This window comes from Sycon ciliatum, chromosome 7, assembly GCF_964019385.1.
Source record: "Sycon ciliatum chromosome 7, ocSycCili1.1, whole genome shotgun sequence".
In the NCBI taxonomy this organism is placed as follows: Eukaryota; Metazoa; Porifera; class Calcarea; order Leucosolenida; family Sycettidae; genus Sycon; species Sycon ciliatum.
Genome location: NC_088649.1, coordinates 15,639,359 through 15,657,712, shown reverse-complemented (window position 1 = coordinate 15,657,712; position 18,354 = coordinate 15,639,359). Strand labels below are relative to the sequence as shown.

Genomic DNA, 18,354 nt, shown 5'->3' with positions numbered 1-18,354 from the left:
ACTCGGCTTTTATTTCCTATATTGACCTCGTACTCAGTCAATATTAGATGCATATTGACCATGCAGGACTAAGGCCAAAATACGTAGTATAAAGCAGGAAGAGGAAATACTTATGTATTCGTGAATATGGACGATCCTTTGCATCCAAGGAAGAGTTCTGTTGGAGATTTTCAATTATCTTATAATGAGTTCAAGAGTACATAAACTTTGCCAGAGTGTGCAACTCGGGATGGTTCCTGTGGGAGCGTAATTCGTACAGTACGTCATTTCTGACGGCATGGTAAGCCACAGGTACTGTGAAAAGTTGCGTAACCAGTCGCAGTGCTGCAGGTCACCGGGTTGTCCTGATTTCGGTTTTTGATACGGATAGCCTGGTGAATTTACTTGTCGGTGGATGTACACAGTCACACAAAACACCGAAATCCTGAAACAGGACGTCTAAAATCAAGCAAACTTGGCTGATTTTCAGGCTATGAAACATGAAAATTTGAGCTGTACGCAAGTCGCGGCTTGGCTGACCTCATCAGGGTGACGTAGTGCACGAACTGCGCTGTTTCAGATCTGATATGCACAGTTGCACACTCTGGTTTATGTACTCTTGACGAGTTGAAGCATCGATAACTTATGTTGTATCGAGGGTAGCCCCGGTAAGTAGTGCCTATTTCACCTTTAGCTGCACGCTTTCATGAGAAATCACACCTTGACATTTACTGCTGTTATTGTTTCCCCCTGATTTTACCTTGCTTGCTGTATTGTTTCATTTGTTCTTTGGTGCAACGTTGATTTCCTACTTGTAGTAGGAGCGTTGTGGTTCGAATCACTCTTTTTTCAATCGCCTTTTCGTCATACATGTACACGTATTTCTCCTTTCCTTTTTAGACTGTTTTCGCGTTGTATCCATCGCTTGGCACTGCTTAGTAAAGTAATCCAATGTCACTGAAGAGGTTAATTAGTTGTTACAAACCACCAGTTCTCAAGTGGGAAAACCTTCGCGCTAATGACATTGTATTCATTGCAGTGTTGTATCTCGACTCTGCCGTACCGCTGTTGTTTGCTGCAAGGCATACGTTATAATATTATGCGCTGTGTGCGGCATTTACTGTGTACGCTGTTATGTCCTGTTTTATATGCGTATGTTTTTGAATGTTCGCTGACTTTTGCATGCTATAAATAGCTGGTGTTATTAATCTTAGTTGTTGAGAAATATACTGTTGGAGAGTAAATAGTTGTCCTCGTGCCGCGTGGTCGTTTGATCCTGACATTTAAAAGAATCTCAGAGGGTTCACAACATTTGGCGACCACGCCAGGATTGAAGCGAGCATGGCAGAGCAACAAAGTAATTTGGAAGCCAGATTTATCGCTAATGGAATTCGGTTAGGATTGGTTGGCGATGCGTTGAGGGAACATTTGGAGCAGAGGCTCCGACAGTATGAGGAGCATGAGGAGCGTAGTGCCAGAAGGCGAGAGGAGGCGTTCCGCACTGAGTTTGAAAAACGCTCAAGGAGGTTAACGAGCGCATTGCCAAGGCGTGTGAGGGTTAGGTTGAAGCTGCCAGTGAGAGTGCGATGGGAGGTACAGCGGAAGCTCCCAGTCACAGCGGTGGACGTAAGCCGTTGATGAAAATCCCCTCATATTATGGAACGCAGCCATTGGAGCGTTATCTTGACCTGTTCGAGGACATATGTTCCAAGAACGAGTTCGAAAAAAGCGAATGGCTGCTGCGATTGCGCATCGCCCTAGCGGGTAGCAAAGCGGAGAGGATATGTATTGGATGCAATAATTACGAGGAAGCAAAGCAAGAGTTGCTTGCCTCGCTCGGAAAGTCGCCGGATAAAGAGTGGAAGACAGTGCTGACAGGCGAGCAGCGATCAGAGGAGTCTTTTCACCAATACGTTGTCCGTGTTTGCCGAGAGGTAGAGGTGTGGGCCACACTCGCTAAGACGGAAGATAGCGAAGATGGACATCAAGTATAGCGCCTACATCGGTAAAATGGCCCCTGTGCTGCAAGCAATGGCAACTAATTCTTCCAAGTTGCTTCACGTTATGATCTTGTATTTGAAAGCCCTATTTGAATATTGTGGCCAGCCGTCCTTTAAGGTACGGTACGGTACGGGACAGGTACGGTGCGGGATAGCGCCAGACGGAGGTCCGTCCGCCACAGACAAACACCAAAGCAAAGCTGTGTGGACCCTGGCTAGCGTCAGACGTTACTAAAGTAACATCTTCTGCATAGCTACCGTAATTAAAATTATGGTATTATCTTGTTACAGTCCTGGACATTTGCTTCATAACTCGTTTCCAAGTGATTTCCCTGGGGTAACCCTTTCGTATTCGTTCATCTCTAGTTGCTGCCAAAAGCAATAATTGCTGTGCCATTGTGATCACGTGTGCCAGTAATGACTGTTATTTGTTTGTGTCCTGTCTGATTTTTCCATTGCAGTTGTTACATGCGCTACTCCATTAGCGCCTACTTTTGGCAGTTTCTCTCTACCGGCTGGTGTATCAAGCTTTGTCTATAATACAGTGGGAACATTTGTCTGCAATCCCGGCCATCGCCTTGTCGGCGATGCCACCACACAGTGTTTAGCCCATGGTGATGTCAGCAGCACACCGCCCATTTGCCAGAACGTCAACGAGTGTAATAATCCCACATTGCATACATGCGATCAAAACGCGTTGTGTAGTGATGTGATTGGCACGTTCACCTGCAAGTGTTTGGTGGGATACATTGGCGATGGCAAACGTGGAAACTGCCAGAGTTAGTACCAATAGTAAAGTCGGTGGATATTTCCACTTGATGATGGTGTGCAGTGTTTGCAAACCAAACCATTTCCTGTTTTCTTGTGTGGTATTGAAAGCTGCTCAGAGTTCCTTTTTGTGTTTGTTCGTTCTTTGCCGCATTCTCTGCTGCTTCTGCCATAACACCCCTCTGTCCGCTGAAATGATCTGTGCAGCAGCAGTTTGCATGATTGATCTGTGCACATGTTCTGCTGGTTTCAGAATTTGGACAAGTATAGATTATACCAGAGTTTGTAGAATCAATCGACAGCAACACGGGTGTTTATAATCTCGAGAAAAGATCAAATTGTTTTCACAGCAATTGAGATTGAGGCTATTAGAGCTGTCTGATGAATTTGAATTGTTTTTGTTGTCCCTATAATATGACGCTGGCCATGGTTACATGCAGTATGTAATCAGTTAGTAACCCCTTGCATTCTGCTCACATACTGGTGTTCAGACATTGATGAATGTTTGCCGGCTAGCCCATGCCATGTGGATGCTAGCTGCATTGATAATGATGGCGGATACATGTGTCTGTGCAAGTCAGGTTACCACGGAAATGGAATTCAATGTCAAGGTCAGTCAGCAATTTGTAATGAGTACAGAGGTGTCGGCACAGTCAAATTGTTCGGGATGTGGAAACTCCAAAGTTATGCTCATTGCGCCAATTTCCAGAGACCAATTTTGTTGGCAGCACTTAACATGTAGCTGATAGAGGCCTGTCATTGTCATGCGTTACGGAGCGTCTTTATATTTTCCGGCTAGGTACTCAAGATCCAGCTGTTAGCCTGTGTGTTTGCATCTAGTCCTGCATCTATCAGGGTGTGTTTAGAGAATGTTTACAGTCTACTCATGCCAATTAAAACCATGCAAAAGCATTCAGGTACCTAGGATGGGGTCCCGGCTTCAGACCAGCAATGTTCTTGTTTTCCAGATTTCAGCTTCTTGTCCTTATTGTATTCCGCTAGTGTCCGAGAGTAGATGTGAACTGTACAAAGTAACTTTACATGAAACCCCGGTATTCCTGAGTTTAGTGTTCAGCCTGTTTCATTACAAAAATTGTAATCTTTTTGTTCTTGAAGAGGAAGGTTTTTGAGCTGATGAGCTTGTTACCAACTCTCGGCAAAACACTGAAAGCTATTTTTTGCTTTTTGCCGTCGTCAGGTGAAAGTTCAAGCTAGGCAAAGGAGAGTTGTTCTTCGGCACTCAATGTTACTGTACTTAATGAGTACTTTCTCACCTAGTCGCAGATGCAGAGAAGTAGTTGCTGCCACAGGAAGGGAGAAAGGTTTTTCTGCAGCGAGAGAGACTCTGCTGGAACTGCCTCAAGTATGGCCGTGTGGCAAGGGACTATCGGTCAGGCTCGAGGTGCACAAAATGCCAGGGGAAGCACCATCTGCTAATAAATGATGTGTTGGAAGGAGCAGGTTACAGCCAGGATCTTGAGCTGATCAAGCAAGGTCAACCATTGAAGCCTGGGTCGAAGGTGTATCATCTTGCACCGTTTCTGGATGAGCATGGGGTGCTCAGAGCCGGGGGACTACTCCACTACAGCGAGTTGGCGTATGGAGCCAAGCACCCAGTTCTAATAGGCAAACAATCTGACCGAGTAGCTTTTTTGGAGAAAACGCATGTCGAACGCATGTACCAAGGTGTAGAAGGGGTCTTGTTGTACATCCGTCAGAAATTCTGGATTATCGGCGGTCGACGAACGCTACGCAACATTACTCAGTGATGTGTTATATGCCGCCGCTACAAGGCTAAGGCTGCCTCAAAAGTCTGCCCGCCGCTGCCAACAGACCGAGTTGTTCACGAGAAGCCGTTCGCAACTACCGGCATCGACTGTGCTGGTTCGTTGTACGTTCGATGTGGTGAGTCATCTCCGAAGGTATTGATAGCATTGCTTGTGTGTGCCACCACCAGAGCAGTTCAACACAATAAGACCCATGGGTACATGGACGCTGGAAAGTTATAATTCCAGACAAGAAAAGTACTTCCCAGTTTCTATGCCGGGGTTTCCAGCATAATCCGACTTCAAGTGGGTGAAAATTTGTTCCATTTATGTACAAGAAAAGATTCGAATGAGTATGATTCGGATATACCTGGGATTGGTGAATGAGTGTTTTAAATAGGTATTTTGAGGTCTAGACAATCTCCTGATGATCAAAATATATGCAGCAACTTCTTGAGAATCCAATATGCTATGATGTTCTGATGTGCATTTGTGTGCTTTCGATAATACGTGTATACACCCAATCACTGCTGCAGCATGCAATTGCTTGAATCACGGTCAGTGTACTGAAGATGGCACCTGCAACTGCCGGAAAGGATTCCACGGAGACAAGTGCCAGCATAGTAAGTGAAGTGAATACGCATGCTTCTTAGGGCGCGTTTGGTTGGTATGAAGTAGAACAGGATTCACCAGAACAGCGTGTTTGGTTGGGACTGCACCTGTTCTGGGTCGACCAGAACATGTTCTGCTTGCTCCGGCCTCGAGGCGGAGCAGACAATAGCAGTTTCACTCTTTCACAGTAAAACCTGGCAGGAACATCGATTTTGGTCCCAAATGATCACGTGCATACGTTTTTTGGGGTTGAACTCGTTGTACTGTACAAATTGACCATGGTGACCCATAAAAATTTTGAAGAATGCACCAAGTTTGGCACATTTTTCACAAAAATGTGCTCTGTTTCTTGAGTACCGTTTGGTTGGCATGAGGCTACTCCATGTGCTTCAGCTGTTCGATCCTGTTCTAGTTTGTACCAACCAAACACACCCTTTCCTGTTAGTCTAACATGAGTATGTCCAATACTCAATCCCTCTCTTGAAAATCTGAAATGAGCGAGTCGTTGTTTCTCAAAAACTACTGTCAGTAGTATGACCCCCAACATGTAATATTACTTGTCCCTACTTAGCAGAATAACACAGTAGTTGTGAGTATTTCCCGAACCAGGCTGCAAGCAAGACTACAATCATGCGTACCAGGTGTACTACGTTTGGTTTTGCAAGAGTGTAGGCGTGCATTGTTTTATGTCTGGTCAATAGAATACTCGTATTCAGACGAATGCTCGCTAGTTTTCTCAAATTATACTCGAGTCGATGATTATGGCACACAGTTCAACCATACTGTTGCGGATTTCTGTTCGACTAAGATTTACGAATGTTGTTGTATTTGGTTCTTGTCTGGTGGAGTCCAGTGTCTGATGTCATATTTGGTCTAAGTGTACGCGCGAGCATGGTGTAATGTGTGACGTTTATGGTATGTGATGCATGCAAGAGTACGCGACTCCAACGTTATGCTCATCGCGCCAATTTCCAGAGACCAATTGTGTTTGCAGCACTTTACATGTAGCTGATAGAGGCCTGCCATTGTCATGCGTTACGGAGCGTCTTTATATTTTCCGGCTAGGTACTTGTGATGTCTACCTTCACAGTCATGCACAAACACTCAAGGACACAGGTTGAGGTTTGGAAGAATACAATTAGATACAAGTGTGAAGAAGACAGGTAAGAACAGACAACCAGGTCAAGCCAAGCATGCACTTCAGGCGACTAGTCCAAAATGGCGCATGCTGGTTGTGACGTAATACACAGGCAAAATATATGACGTAATAGTCACGTGATAAGACATGAGCATCATATCACATCAGTACTCAAGATCCAGCTGTTAGCCTGTGTTATTTTTCATCTAGTCCTGCATCTATCAGGGTGTGTTTAGAGTATGTTTACAGTCTACTCATGCCAATTAAAACCATGCAATAGCATTCAGGTACCTAGGATGGGGTCCCGGCTTCAGACCAGCAATGTTCTTCTTTTCCAGATTTCAGCTTCTTGTTCTTATTGTATTCCGCTAGTGTCCGAGAGTAGATGTGAACTGTACCGCTGTCACGGGCTTGACAGTCAAGGTCCAGTGGATCAGCAGTCAGCAGAACAAGGCGGATCAATTGACCCGTGTTCCCAGCAGCTGGATCCGATGTGGCAAGACGCTCCTTGCTCGGAGTGCACCGTCCGTCACCGCTGGGGTGGTGACCGTTGGTCCATTCTCATTGGAGAGAGTATCTGCTGCTCAGAATGCAGATCCTCGGATTGTTGCAACTCGCCAGCAAGTCATCGATGGTGATCCAGTTACTGATCCTGCGTTTGTCAAGGTCAAGTCACAGCTCGTAGTCCATGATGGTATGCTGTGTCGAAGTGTGAAGTTGCTGCCCAATGATGCAGTCGTCATTCCTGTTATTCCTAGTTCACTCGAGTCCGATGTCGTTCGTGCTGCTCATGTGAACTGTGGTCATGCGTCTTGGGAGGGTACATGGCGCTTCCTCCGCTCGAAGTGCTATTTCCCGAACATGGCTGCCCAAAGTCAGCAGTTTGTGCGCCACTGTTTGCCGTGTGCTGCTGCCAGCCCAACCAAGGGCGTTTCGGCGGATGCCAGTCGCCCTGTGGTGGCTGATGGCCATGGAGTGTTGTAGTAATAGATACTCTGGAACTGGGCGTCGATCAGAGTGGAGAGTACCATTGTGTTCTCGTCTGCATGGATACTTTCACCAAGTGGGTGGAAGTGGTTCCGCTCCGTCAACATGACGCGGCATCAGTGGCCGAGGCATTTGTCGCCTGTGTACGCGGTGGGGCCCGCCCCGAGTGGTCCACTGTGATAATGGCACGGAATTCATCAACGCCGTGATGTCATCGCTGTTTGACACGTTTGGTGTGACAGTGCTCAACGGTGCCGTGCGTCATCCCCTATTACAGGGATCTGTTGAGCGATTTACCCGCACTCTCCTCACCTTAATTTGGAAGGTGTTGGATGAGGCTGATGATTGGCGATCTCAGCTGGACGTGTTACTGTATTTCGACCGTATTCGTCCGCACTCTGTCCTCAAGATTTCTCCTATGCGTGCGATGCTTGGCTGGGAGCCCACCAGTGTACTCTTCTCGGCTACTCCTGGGCTGGGCCTGACTCCATCTGATCTTGAACGCCAGGCTGCTCGGATCCGTGATTTTGTGGAAGCTGAGCTGTCCTCCAAGGCCTTTGTTGAGTCTGAAGCTGATAACTGTCTGTTCGCCGTTGGTGATGCCGTTCTTCTACGTCGTGAAGTAGAGCAACCCTCTTGCGCATGTTGTACGTATTGTAATGATTGATACGTACTTTCGATATTGATTTCGCTGGTGCACATGTTGGTGCAGCGCTGGTGCACTCGACGGTGCACGCGCTGATGCACGCGATGGTGCAGCCAGTTGTTTTGCGTTGTACGTGATGCAGCTTGTTGAGGAGAAGGGTTTTCAATATATTGTGTTCAGTTCTTCTTGCTTCTGGCCTGGTCGAGTTCGTGCTTTTTTCTTCTGTACACTTCTTGTGCAATTTGGAATTGAAATTAATAATTATAGTCCAACTTATACCCTTGCACTGGTCTGGTGGTGGATAATTCCACAAAACTCTCGTTTTGTCTGTCCATTTTTGTGTATGGCTGATCTGCCCTTTCATTTTGTCTTCTCTGTGTGTGATATGTAATGCAGTTGTGTGCACAAATCCCTGGGTGAAAAAGAACAAAGCATGTGAATGTAAACCGAGACCAGACGGACCCATCTGCACAGAAGGTAAGGGCTAAAGAAAGCTGCTGTCATTTTAGCCCGCGTGTCAAAGAACATATGACCCATGCATACCCGCGTGCTGGACTGTTGTATTTGAAGACAAGAAAAAGCACTTCCCAGCGTGTATGCCTGGTTCTCCAGCTTATTAGCTGAACGTGTGTTCTATTCAAGTGCAAGGCATGATTATAAGTTGGATATACCTGGGATTGGTGAATGGGTGTTAGTGTTAGTGTTTGTGGCGATGTTGAGGTCTATACAATGCCATGATGATCAAGATACATGCGACAACGACTTGAGAATCCAATAGGTTATTCAAGTTCTATCCCTATTTGTGTGTTTTGGGAAATACGTGAATGCACCCAATCTCTACTGCAGTGTGCAATTGCTTGAATGATGGTCAGTGTACTGAAGACGGCACCTGCAACTGCCGGAAAGGTTTCCATGGAGACCAGTGTCAACATGGTAAGTAACTGCTAAATGAAGTGAATACTCGTGTTTCTTTGATTCACATGCTCCTGGGAATTGTGACCATATATGTGCATGCATACATCAACAATTATTCATAAGTTATGAATCGGGTCGGAACCAAATTTGGGTTCCGAACCGATTCATACCTGTGTTTTACCACCCCCCTCCTTTCGGACACAGGAAGCTAGTGCTTGAAGACAGCATGCCTTTCTGGAGACCATGCTCGAGATCTCTCTGACTTCCTAAGAGGCGGTTTACATGACGGCAGTGCATCCCGCCGGGAAGAGAAGCACGTGATCCCGAGACCTTGCAAAACAGACCACGGAATGTCACGACATGCATTTCCAACCACCGCCCCCCTCCCCCCAGCCCCCTCATGGCGCCGGGACCGTACCGGGATAGCCGGCGGGATACGTTCGCGCCAAAATATGAGCACATGTGACTAAATCTCCATGGTAGCATCAGGCACGGGATGAATCCTGCCGTCGTGTAAATCACCTCTAAAGCACTTGATTGTTACAGAAATTGTCTCAAGTGCCAAAAGAAGTGCCTCGGAAGTTTGATTATTGGTATACCCCCCCCCCCCCCCCCCGCCCCTCCTTCCCTCACTATCTATGAATTAACCATGGCTCAGCTCTCCAAACCCGGTGCAAAGACGGTCACCACGAAATTATTCAATAGCCTGCTTGCATATACGCCTAATCAGAGTAACGTTACTCAAGTAGATAATCAAGCGAGATACGGAGGGCTTGATGGCTGATCGAAGCCCAAGGGACTAGCCCGAGGGCTTTGATCAGTCATCGATCCCGACTTTACCTCGCTTGAATATGCTTCAGACAATCCCCAACCAATATTTTATCGGAAATAACATGCATCTTAACCTCTCTATTATTTGAACTGGATTCCGGTATCCATCTGAGAAAGTCGGTGTACGTCGTGTTAGAGTGTGCTGCATTTGCGTTCTACTTCGCCTGACTGTGTCTTGCATGTGTACTGTGTTATGTTCAGCTTTCAAGACAAAGTGCCTGGGTACAGATAAGGCAATGTACACCTGGATGGCTCTTGCCAGCTTGCCATGTTATCCACAACTCGACTATGGCAGCTGCCAGAAGAAAACGAACTTCGTGCACGCCCGCGAGATGTGCGTGAGAAGAGGATACAACGTCGTAGACTATAATTCCTTCACTAAGCTTGGCTTGAAGCTGGGTGTTAGCGACTGCATAAAATCATTGCTGAGCGAGATGATGGCTAGACGTAACAGCAGTTACAGCACCCCTCTCAAGATATGGACATCGGAAATGTACTTTGGTCAACATCTTATTTACAAGCAAGGCAAGGACAACTCGAGCGACGCACTATTTGACGGGGATGGAAGAGGCAATCATGATGTCATCTGTGAAGGTAGGCTGTTGCGTTTTAACCCATTTAAGGCTATAGGCCATGGCACCCAGGCTCTGCACTTCCTATTTGTCAATGAAAAATATGTATAATCTATACCGGTATATACCATACTTCCCCACATATATGCCCATGGGCTTATAAGTGAAAATTTGCTGCAAAAAAGAAGTTTTTGCTGTGTGAACATGTCTGGGTAGAAGCCCATGGGCTTATATGCGCAATAAAGGTTTGTCTGTGTTCTAAACAATGGTGTTATCACAATGCTTAGCAGTATATTCAGCTCCCGGGTGTTTCACCAAGAGTGTTGACATTATAAGCGTATTAGGAAACCAGAGGCCATATGCCACGTACTGCTCTTTTCTCTCCGAAACTCAACACTTGCAAGCCAGATATGAAAGAAAGAAAAAATCATCAGTCACGCCACCGGGACTCGAACCAGGGACCTTGCTATTCGCGAGCAATGCTCTAACCAACTGAGCTACAGTATGACTCTTATCCACAGTGATGGTCAGTCTATCCTTCTTCGATCAATCCATATCTGGTACTCCGAGTTTCTTGAGTTTTTTTCAATCGTCAGGCAACTTTTCTAATTCTCTATATATAGTTAGGAACCTTGGGAGCAACCACTCATATATATACGTCCTCAGCGCCTGGGCATCATTTTCAATGATGTATATATATATAGCGGTTAGTGGGTTAAAGGGTGTGTCCAGTGATAGTAGTGGGACAGGAGGAATGAAACAGAGACGGCGGGAGTAGTGAATGCAACCGAGGTTTCCCTCTTCAATGAGAAACCTACCGCTCTAGCCAGGGTCATATCCACACATGAGTAACCAATTAGTTTCATCTGCGAAGAAACATTTCATGTGTATGCTTGCGCCATAACCCGGTGTTATACTACTCCCTTGGTAGAACCGCTGAATGATTTGCAAATGTGACACGGTGCTGCTCTACGAAGTCTGGCGAGCCCCAGGCCTGTGAACATTGTAGTGTTGAAACTATCTCACCGGATACTCGTTAGCTCGCTCGCCAGAAACTCGGCTCGTTTGTGCGGCCAGCTCCTTTGCACTAAAGAACACCGTACACCGTACTCCGTACACATGGCAGTACATGTCGACCGGGGAGTCGTAAAATATTTTACGACTCCTTGGTCGATCGAGAGTCCAGTCCCGCGCAAAGTGAAAATCACTCGCATTTGCAGTGACTGTATGCCTGCACGACACTTTGAGTTGCTTCAGTTGTCGTTGCAGCTTTGGTGGACTCTACTGATGTCGTGTTCCGCATCTGCTGACCTGTCGCAGGATATGCTTCGGTCACCTCCATTCGAGTGAAAGTTACGCTCAGTCGTTTGGAAGTTTTCTCCCGCGATGCAGCGAAGACCAGGGCTACTTCCCATCTTTGCAAAACGGTCTTTTCTTTCAAAGGCTGCTCAAAGACGGCGCTGAAAAGACATCTCGACACCAAACAACAGTCCGAAGTGAAGCAGCAGCAACCCCAAATGCCGGCGGTGATAATTTGAACCATCTGAAAAAAGTCTTTAATAGAAAAAAAATTATTCAAAAAATCATATTTGCCACATCAATGAAACTCGTTAGCTCGCTCGATAGGTTGCTCGTTAGTGAAACTGATCGCTCGTTTGTTATAGATACGCTCGTTTCAACACTAGAACATTGAACTACTCACTAGCTCTGGGCACTTCCTTATCCATGAGATCGGGTGTCATGGAGCGGGGCGTTTGATTTCAAGCTCCCCTTATTCGTAGATTTGTTTCATGATGTGTTTCTACCCACAACTGTATCTTCCCTTGCTTTGCAGCCAAATGGCTCCAGGCCAACGGTTCTGTACACGCCGCAGCAACTCCAGCACACAGACCCAGCGTGACTGAGCAGTTCGCAGAGGACGCATGTCAGGAGTACGGACATCATCTCATTACCAAGGAGTGGCTAGAAGAACATGGCCATGTGTTAACAGAGCGCTGGCTAGAGAAGTTGGCCTTATTGCATAAACACCAGCAAGCACCTTACCACGTCGCGTCAATCCGAGTCAATGGCCATTCCCTTTACAGAACCGTAATGTTTAGCGCGCGAAAGCAGACGTTTCAGAACGCCACAAGCAAAACTCAAGCCCAGATTCTCTGTGTCAGTAAGTGAGACAAGGCTTCTTAACTTAAACGGCTGACCATGCGCAAGTAGTGCTCTGCCCTTGTGTGTGACATCAGCACGATGAGTATACTGTTGTGCATTTGTGCATTTGTGTAACATGTCTCCTGTGCCACCGTTAACTGTGTGAACAGGGCTTGTGCTAATAATGAGCCACTATGTACGATGTGACCTTGCAATGTGCAAACATGTCGTATCCAAGCATTTCTTGTACGCACAATGGATCCCAATATAGAGAGCCCTTCCTTAACTGAGGATCAGGTTGTGTTTTTTCCCGTAATTTCGAAGTTTCGATTGCGACTTGCTTGTTTGGCACAAGCAACTTTATTTGTTGGAAGAAAGTCTATGCAGTGTAGCGTGGCGATTGTCCGCACTGCTGGGAGTGCAGGCCATATCTTGGTGTTCGCATGAGGGGTATGATGGGATATTATTTTACAGTCAAACACCGATTGTGCGGACGTTAACTCTCCGGACAATCGGTTATCCGGATCTCCTGGTCGGGCTGGACAACATACAAAATTGGCAGCTTTTTTTTAAGTTTTGCTGATTTTTGCCACTCGGAGCAGCACTCAAGCGATGCCCAAGATGTTTTACAGCAGGTTATTCAGTCAAAATGTACAACGATGAGAAGCTGGAGTGCACCTAGTTCCTGTCGTACTAAAATGTTGAAAATATGCTGGAATATGCATGTGATAGATGTATGAGTGGTCCCATAACCGACCATTCTTCTCATCTGATCACCGTGGAAATGGCCGATGCCCCGAAGGGTGGCTGACAATTGGCACCCTGCTGTATTTTAACGGCAACTGTCAAATGCACTATGCTTTAGCTCTTTGGCAGATCCTATGAGGGTAGATACTGAAAAAAATCCCTGCTCTCACGCATCAGTTCCTATAATTTTTTGCTGCCTGATAAGGTTTCTTGGACCATCATTTTGGGTTATCAAAAATGTCAAGTGTTAGGGACTGTAAAGGCCGATTCACAATACAAATTCTTGCGATGCGACATGCAACTTTACAACACCTGCGACGAGCTGCGACAGCGACACACAGTTCACAATAGATGATATGCCAAATAACGTGCTACTAGACTTGAGGGGGCATTGCACACAAGTTGCATACAAATTATACTACAATGTGTACACGGTAGGCCCTGAGCTCTGCAAGAGGACAAGTCACAGGTAACTGTACAACTTTGAACTTTGTATGCAACTACTCTGCAATGCCCTCCCAAGTCTAGTTGCACGTTATATGGCATATCATCTATCGTTTTCATGTTTGCGACATCTTTATGCGCTAGTATTACTTTGCACGTGCACTGCACGTGCACCCAGGGTCGAAACAGTACTCCATTTTGTGTATGTCGTACAACATTCTTCAACTTCTGCGACAGGTGCCTTGCAACAGCTTGCGACAGCTCGCGACAGGCAGATTCTTGTCGCAACTGTCGCAAATCGTGTGTCACGTCGCAGAAGGTTGTACTGTGGATCGACCTTTAGAGTGTAATGCAATTGACTTTTTGTTGTCCTGTTCTGCACAGAGACGTGTGAGACCGGTGTTCTTGGACCAGACCTGAGTTGTGTATGTAACCGCACCTCAACCTATGGTCAATATTGTGAAAAGGGTAAGACACCGAGCCATTCGTTTTTTTTGTTTTATCTGAGAACACGCAGCAAGACTGCTGGAGATCATCCGGTATCATGATCTATGCAAGCGGAGAGACCGGCCCAATTCACCTAGACCACTTAGTTATTGTGAAAGTCATGGAAAGCCCTGTACCTCGGATGAAGCATTTGCTGGAGATGGCTGACATTGCCACGGCTAAATGGCTAATTAGCTCGTGCTCAAGGGTGTCATCGATTGGCGAAACTGGATTGAGTGCGAGCAGGCAGTGCAATTCGAGCAACGCTGACCCAAACTAACAAAGCAAGGGTGTAGTACGCAAAATGCACGCATGTCGTACAAAGATTCTGCGAAGGCTTCCAAAAAACGCCAACGTCCATTTCCACTCCAGCGACTCCCGGTGTGGAGGCCGGTGTTATCGTATTCCACTCCAAGTACACCTACTCCGGATTCGGCCAGATTAGGCCAATTGATCACGCACTTGCTCGGGATTCGCCCTATCGATCATGCCCACCTCAGTCAAATGGTGTTGTTGTTGTTGTTGTTGTTGTTGTTGTTGTTGTTGTTGTTGTTGTTGTTGTTGTTGTTGTTGTTGTTGTTGTTGTTGTTGTTGTTGTTGTTTCAAATCTTTATTCTCACGATAGCCAGTGGCCAATAAGAGATAGTTTTGTTGTTGTTGTTGTTGTTGTTGTTGTTGTTGTTGTTGTTTGAATTTGAATTCTTTATTCTCACGATGGCACCATCGCCAATAAGAGATAAATTTATGAGAAGGTGAGATTGTGGGTTAGAAAGTTGGAAAGTGATTTACATCACTTTGAACTTTACAAGTATGGGAGAGGGTGAGCGCTGCAGAAGCAGATTGAGTTAATCAGCAGTGACAAGATTTCTTGTTTGAAAGCAGGTCGGGAGGAGACGTCACGAATGCTAGCAGGGAGGGCATTGTAGTATTCTAGGGACTTGTACAGTGGGGAGTCTATACAGCGATCGGTTCTTGAGGGTGGGAGGTGCCAAGTGCGTGCGTGTCGAAGGCTGTACTGGGCCGTAACTTGAGCGGGAGTGTTGAGCAAGCGTATGTGTTGTGGGGCATATTGGTATTTTATGGAGTGAGCAAGAAGGGTGAGCTTCACTTTGCGGCGAGAGAACATTGTCGGCCATTTGAGCCGATGGAGCAGTGTTGAATGATCCAGAGGAGTGTAGAGGGGGAGACTTGTTGTTGTTGTTGTTGTTGTTCGAATTCGAATTCTTTATTCTCACGATGGCACCATCGCCAATAAGAGATAAATTGATGAGAAGGTGAGATTGTGGGTTAAACAGTTGGAAAGTGATTTACATCACTTTGAACTTTACAAGTATGGGAGAGGGTGAGCGCTGCAGGAGCAGATTGAGTTAATCAGCAGTGAGCAGATTTCTTGTTTGAAAGCAGGTCGGGAGGAGATGTCACGAATGCTAGCAGGGAGGGCATTGTAGTATTCTAGGGACTTGTACAGTGGGGAGTCTTTACAGCGATCGGTTCTGGAGGGTGGGAGGTGCCAAGTGCGTGCGTGTCGAAGGCTGTACTGGGTTGTTGTTGTTGTTGTTGTTGTTGTTGTTGTTGTTGTTGTTGTTGTTGTTGTTGTTGTTGTTGTTGTTGTTGTTGTTGTTGTTGTTGTGTTTATTTTTATTTTACTTCACCAAGTGAACAGGCATTTCTGCCTTCTCACCAGGTCAGCGGAGACCTAGTTCCGACCAAATGATAAATGTCTCGATTTCCACTAAGCATAGAGTAACACCCCGTGCATTTTTCTATGCCACTCCGTGCATGCGTTTATTGATGGGCGTTGCAGCATGCAAGTGCTTGAATCACGGTCAGTGTGACAACAAAGGTGAATGCAGCTGCCCGAAAGGATTCACCGGAGACAAGTGCCAACTCGGTAAGTAGAAAATATTTAGTTTTCTTCAAGTATTCTTTTTCAGTTCCCTTGGGAATTTATAATCATGCACTGACAAGTACTTTGACTCGCTAATGAAGGAGTCCACGCTTTTTGGACGTGATCGTACAAGGCATAATAATAAATTCTATGGCAACAGTCCATGGTAGCCATGGAAACGGAGCATGGAATTTTGCATTCCACTGCCATGGCAATCGATATGCCACGGTCGAAATTCACTTTGGACGCAGTTGCAAGCGCTCCGACAGGAACATGGCGCCCATTTTGAGAATTGATAAAATTGCACATATGCAATGCCCTGGATGTAGTCTTGCCTTTTGCGCCATTACTTTGTACTACAAGGACCTCATCTCAACAATTGTTTCAACAAGATTCTCAAGCAACAGCACTTTTGCAGCGCGATTTCTTGGGTTCTACCGGTAGGACCCGTGGTCTTACCGGTAGGACGGCATGCAAGCTATCATTAACATTCCAGAATCACGGGTGGTCAATATCATCCTGGAATTGCCCAACCAAATGCAACCTTTAAGTCTGTCTGACTTCGTTTCTGGCTGATTTACTCTCTTCCTCTTCTTCCCCTTCCTTGCGATGTGTGATGCAGTTGTGTGTACACATCCCTGGGTGAAAAAGAACAAAGTATGCGAATGTACGGCCAGACTAGATGGACCTAACTGCAAAGAAGGTAAGGGCTGAAGAAAGCTGCTGTAATGTATGTAGGCATGTCAGAGAATGTATGACCTATGCTCTCACGCATGCTTGAATGTTGTATTTTGAAGACAAGAAAACAACTCCCGAGTCCTCATGCGGGCTTCTCCGACCTGTTCTGCAACATATGCTCAGTTTGTAGCCGGGATGTGATAATTTTAAACTGATTTGGAGAGCATATGTCGGCTACAAGAATTCTGGCTAATCTGAACACTGCAACTAGAATACAGGGGCGAAGAAGCTACAATATTGTGTTGCCTTGTAAACTGATCTAAAAAGAAAAGAAAAGAAGAAGCTAAAAATTAATACATCTCTGCACTTGAAGTGTAAAGCGTGAAGTGTGCAAAGCAGCGTGCACGGAAGTCAATGCTGCGCCTGTAATAGTTTTACCTTGACACTTCTTGCTTGTCTTATGGTAACACCTTGTGTTCCTACTATTCTCACTCCTGCGGTTCTCGCCTTTCTTTTGCTTTTAAACCTCTGGTTTGAACATCATTCGGGGAATTCTCCAATCAATCAAGTCTATACTGTTACACTGGTAGCTTGAGGATGGTTGAGATCATCGTTTGCCCTTTGACGTGCCTTGTGCTCCTGGCCGCTACTGCTCTGCTATACGCCGCTTTCCGTGAGATCCGCCGCGCTCGGGACAACGTGGCTGCTACAGTTGGACGACATCAATTACCTGCTACATCAAGCTCAAGTCCTCCGGATCTAGCCCCGTGTCGATCGCGTTCTCTCTCCCAGACAAGCCCGAGCGTCAAACGCGTTACCAGAGAACCAAATGTTTTCCATGGCAACCCTTCCGAGTTCAAAGAGTGGGTATTTACGGTCGAGTTAGCCTTGAAGTGCTCACCTCAGGTGACCCGGAGAGCCAAGTTAATTTTGCGGCTAGCTACCTCGCTGGGAATGCGCGTCTTTGGCTAATTTCTTCCATCGAAGCAGGTGAGCAGTTTTCGGATTGGCATTCTTTGAAAAGCGCCCTAGCGCGAGTTTATGGCCCGCACTATGACGGGGAAAGAGTGCGGTTGGATATGTTCTCTATCCAACAGCGTGGGTCAATTGAATCGTACGTAACGGAGTTTTCTCGGCTAAGTTTACAGGTGCCGGAACTTGACGAACTCTCCAGAGCCTTGCTATTTGTCAACAGCCTGCACGGCAACATGCGGACCTTGGTAGTGAAGGAACACCCCACTACACTGTCAGCCGCCGTTCAGGCAGCGCTAGCAGTCGCCTCAGACAGCCGATTTCAGCGCAGACCACCACTGGCGACCGGGCCGGGATTCGCACCACCATCAGGTAGCAGAAAGCTAACAAAACTAAGCCCCGAGGAACGTGAGACATTACGAGCCCAGGGGGGGGGGGGGCTGCTTCGCATGTCGTCGACCAGGCCATATGGCCCAGAATTGCCCGCAGCATCCAGATCACCCAAACGGTGGACGTCAGTAAGGCCGATGCGATTACTGACGCATCAAGAAAAGGCATCACCTGCGTGTAGTGTGTGCTCCGTCTCTACCCGTAACCGATTCAGTAGCCTCGCTGTGGAGGATGTTGACGATGATGCTGAATGCTCCGAAGCCAATTTCAAGCGAGATGTTACACCAACTATTGAGGCCCAGGTTACCAGCATCAATGTGGAAACGGAACATGAGCTCCTGCGTGTAGAAGGCAAAATCAACGGTCGTCGCGCGCTTATGTTAATAGATTCGG

The 18,354-nt window shown here is 46.5% G+C and overlaps 1 protein-coding gene across 1 annotated transcript in view; it reads left to right on the top strand.

Annotated features, from left to right (window-relative positions):
* LOC135821645 (uncharacterized) overlaps window positions 1-18,354 on the top strand; it is a 60,962-nt gene that overhangs the window by 10,176 nt on the left and 32,432 nt on the right. Inside the window, exons 7-16 of the mRNA XM_065334644.1 lie at window positions 2,441-2,758; window positions 3,239-3,358; window positions 5,050-5,136; window positions 8,293-8,373; window positions 8,743-8,829; window positions 9,844-10,236; window positions 12,049-12,375; window positions 13,932-14,015; window positions 15,838-15,924; window positions 16,544-16,624. Coding sequence (XP_065190716.1) covers window positions 2,441-2,758; window positions 3,239-3,358; window positions 5,050-5,136; window positions 8,293-8,373; window positions 8,743-8,829; window positions 9,844-10,236; window positions 12,049-12,375; window positions 13,932-14,015; window positions 15,838-15,924; window positions 16,544-16,624 — 1,665 coding nt within the window. The remainder of the gene's footprint in view (window positions 1-2,440; window positions 2,759-3,238; window positions 3,359-5,049; window positions 5,137-8,292; window positions 8,374-8,742; window positions 8,830-9,843; window positions 10,237-12,048; window positions 12,376-13,931; window positions 14,016-15,837; window positions 15,925-16,543; window positions 16,625-18,354) is intronic.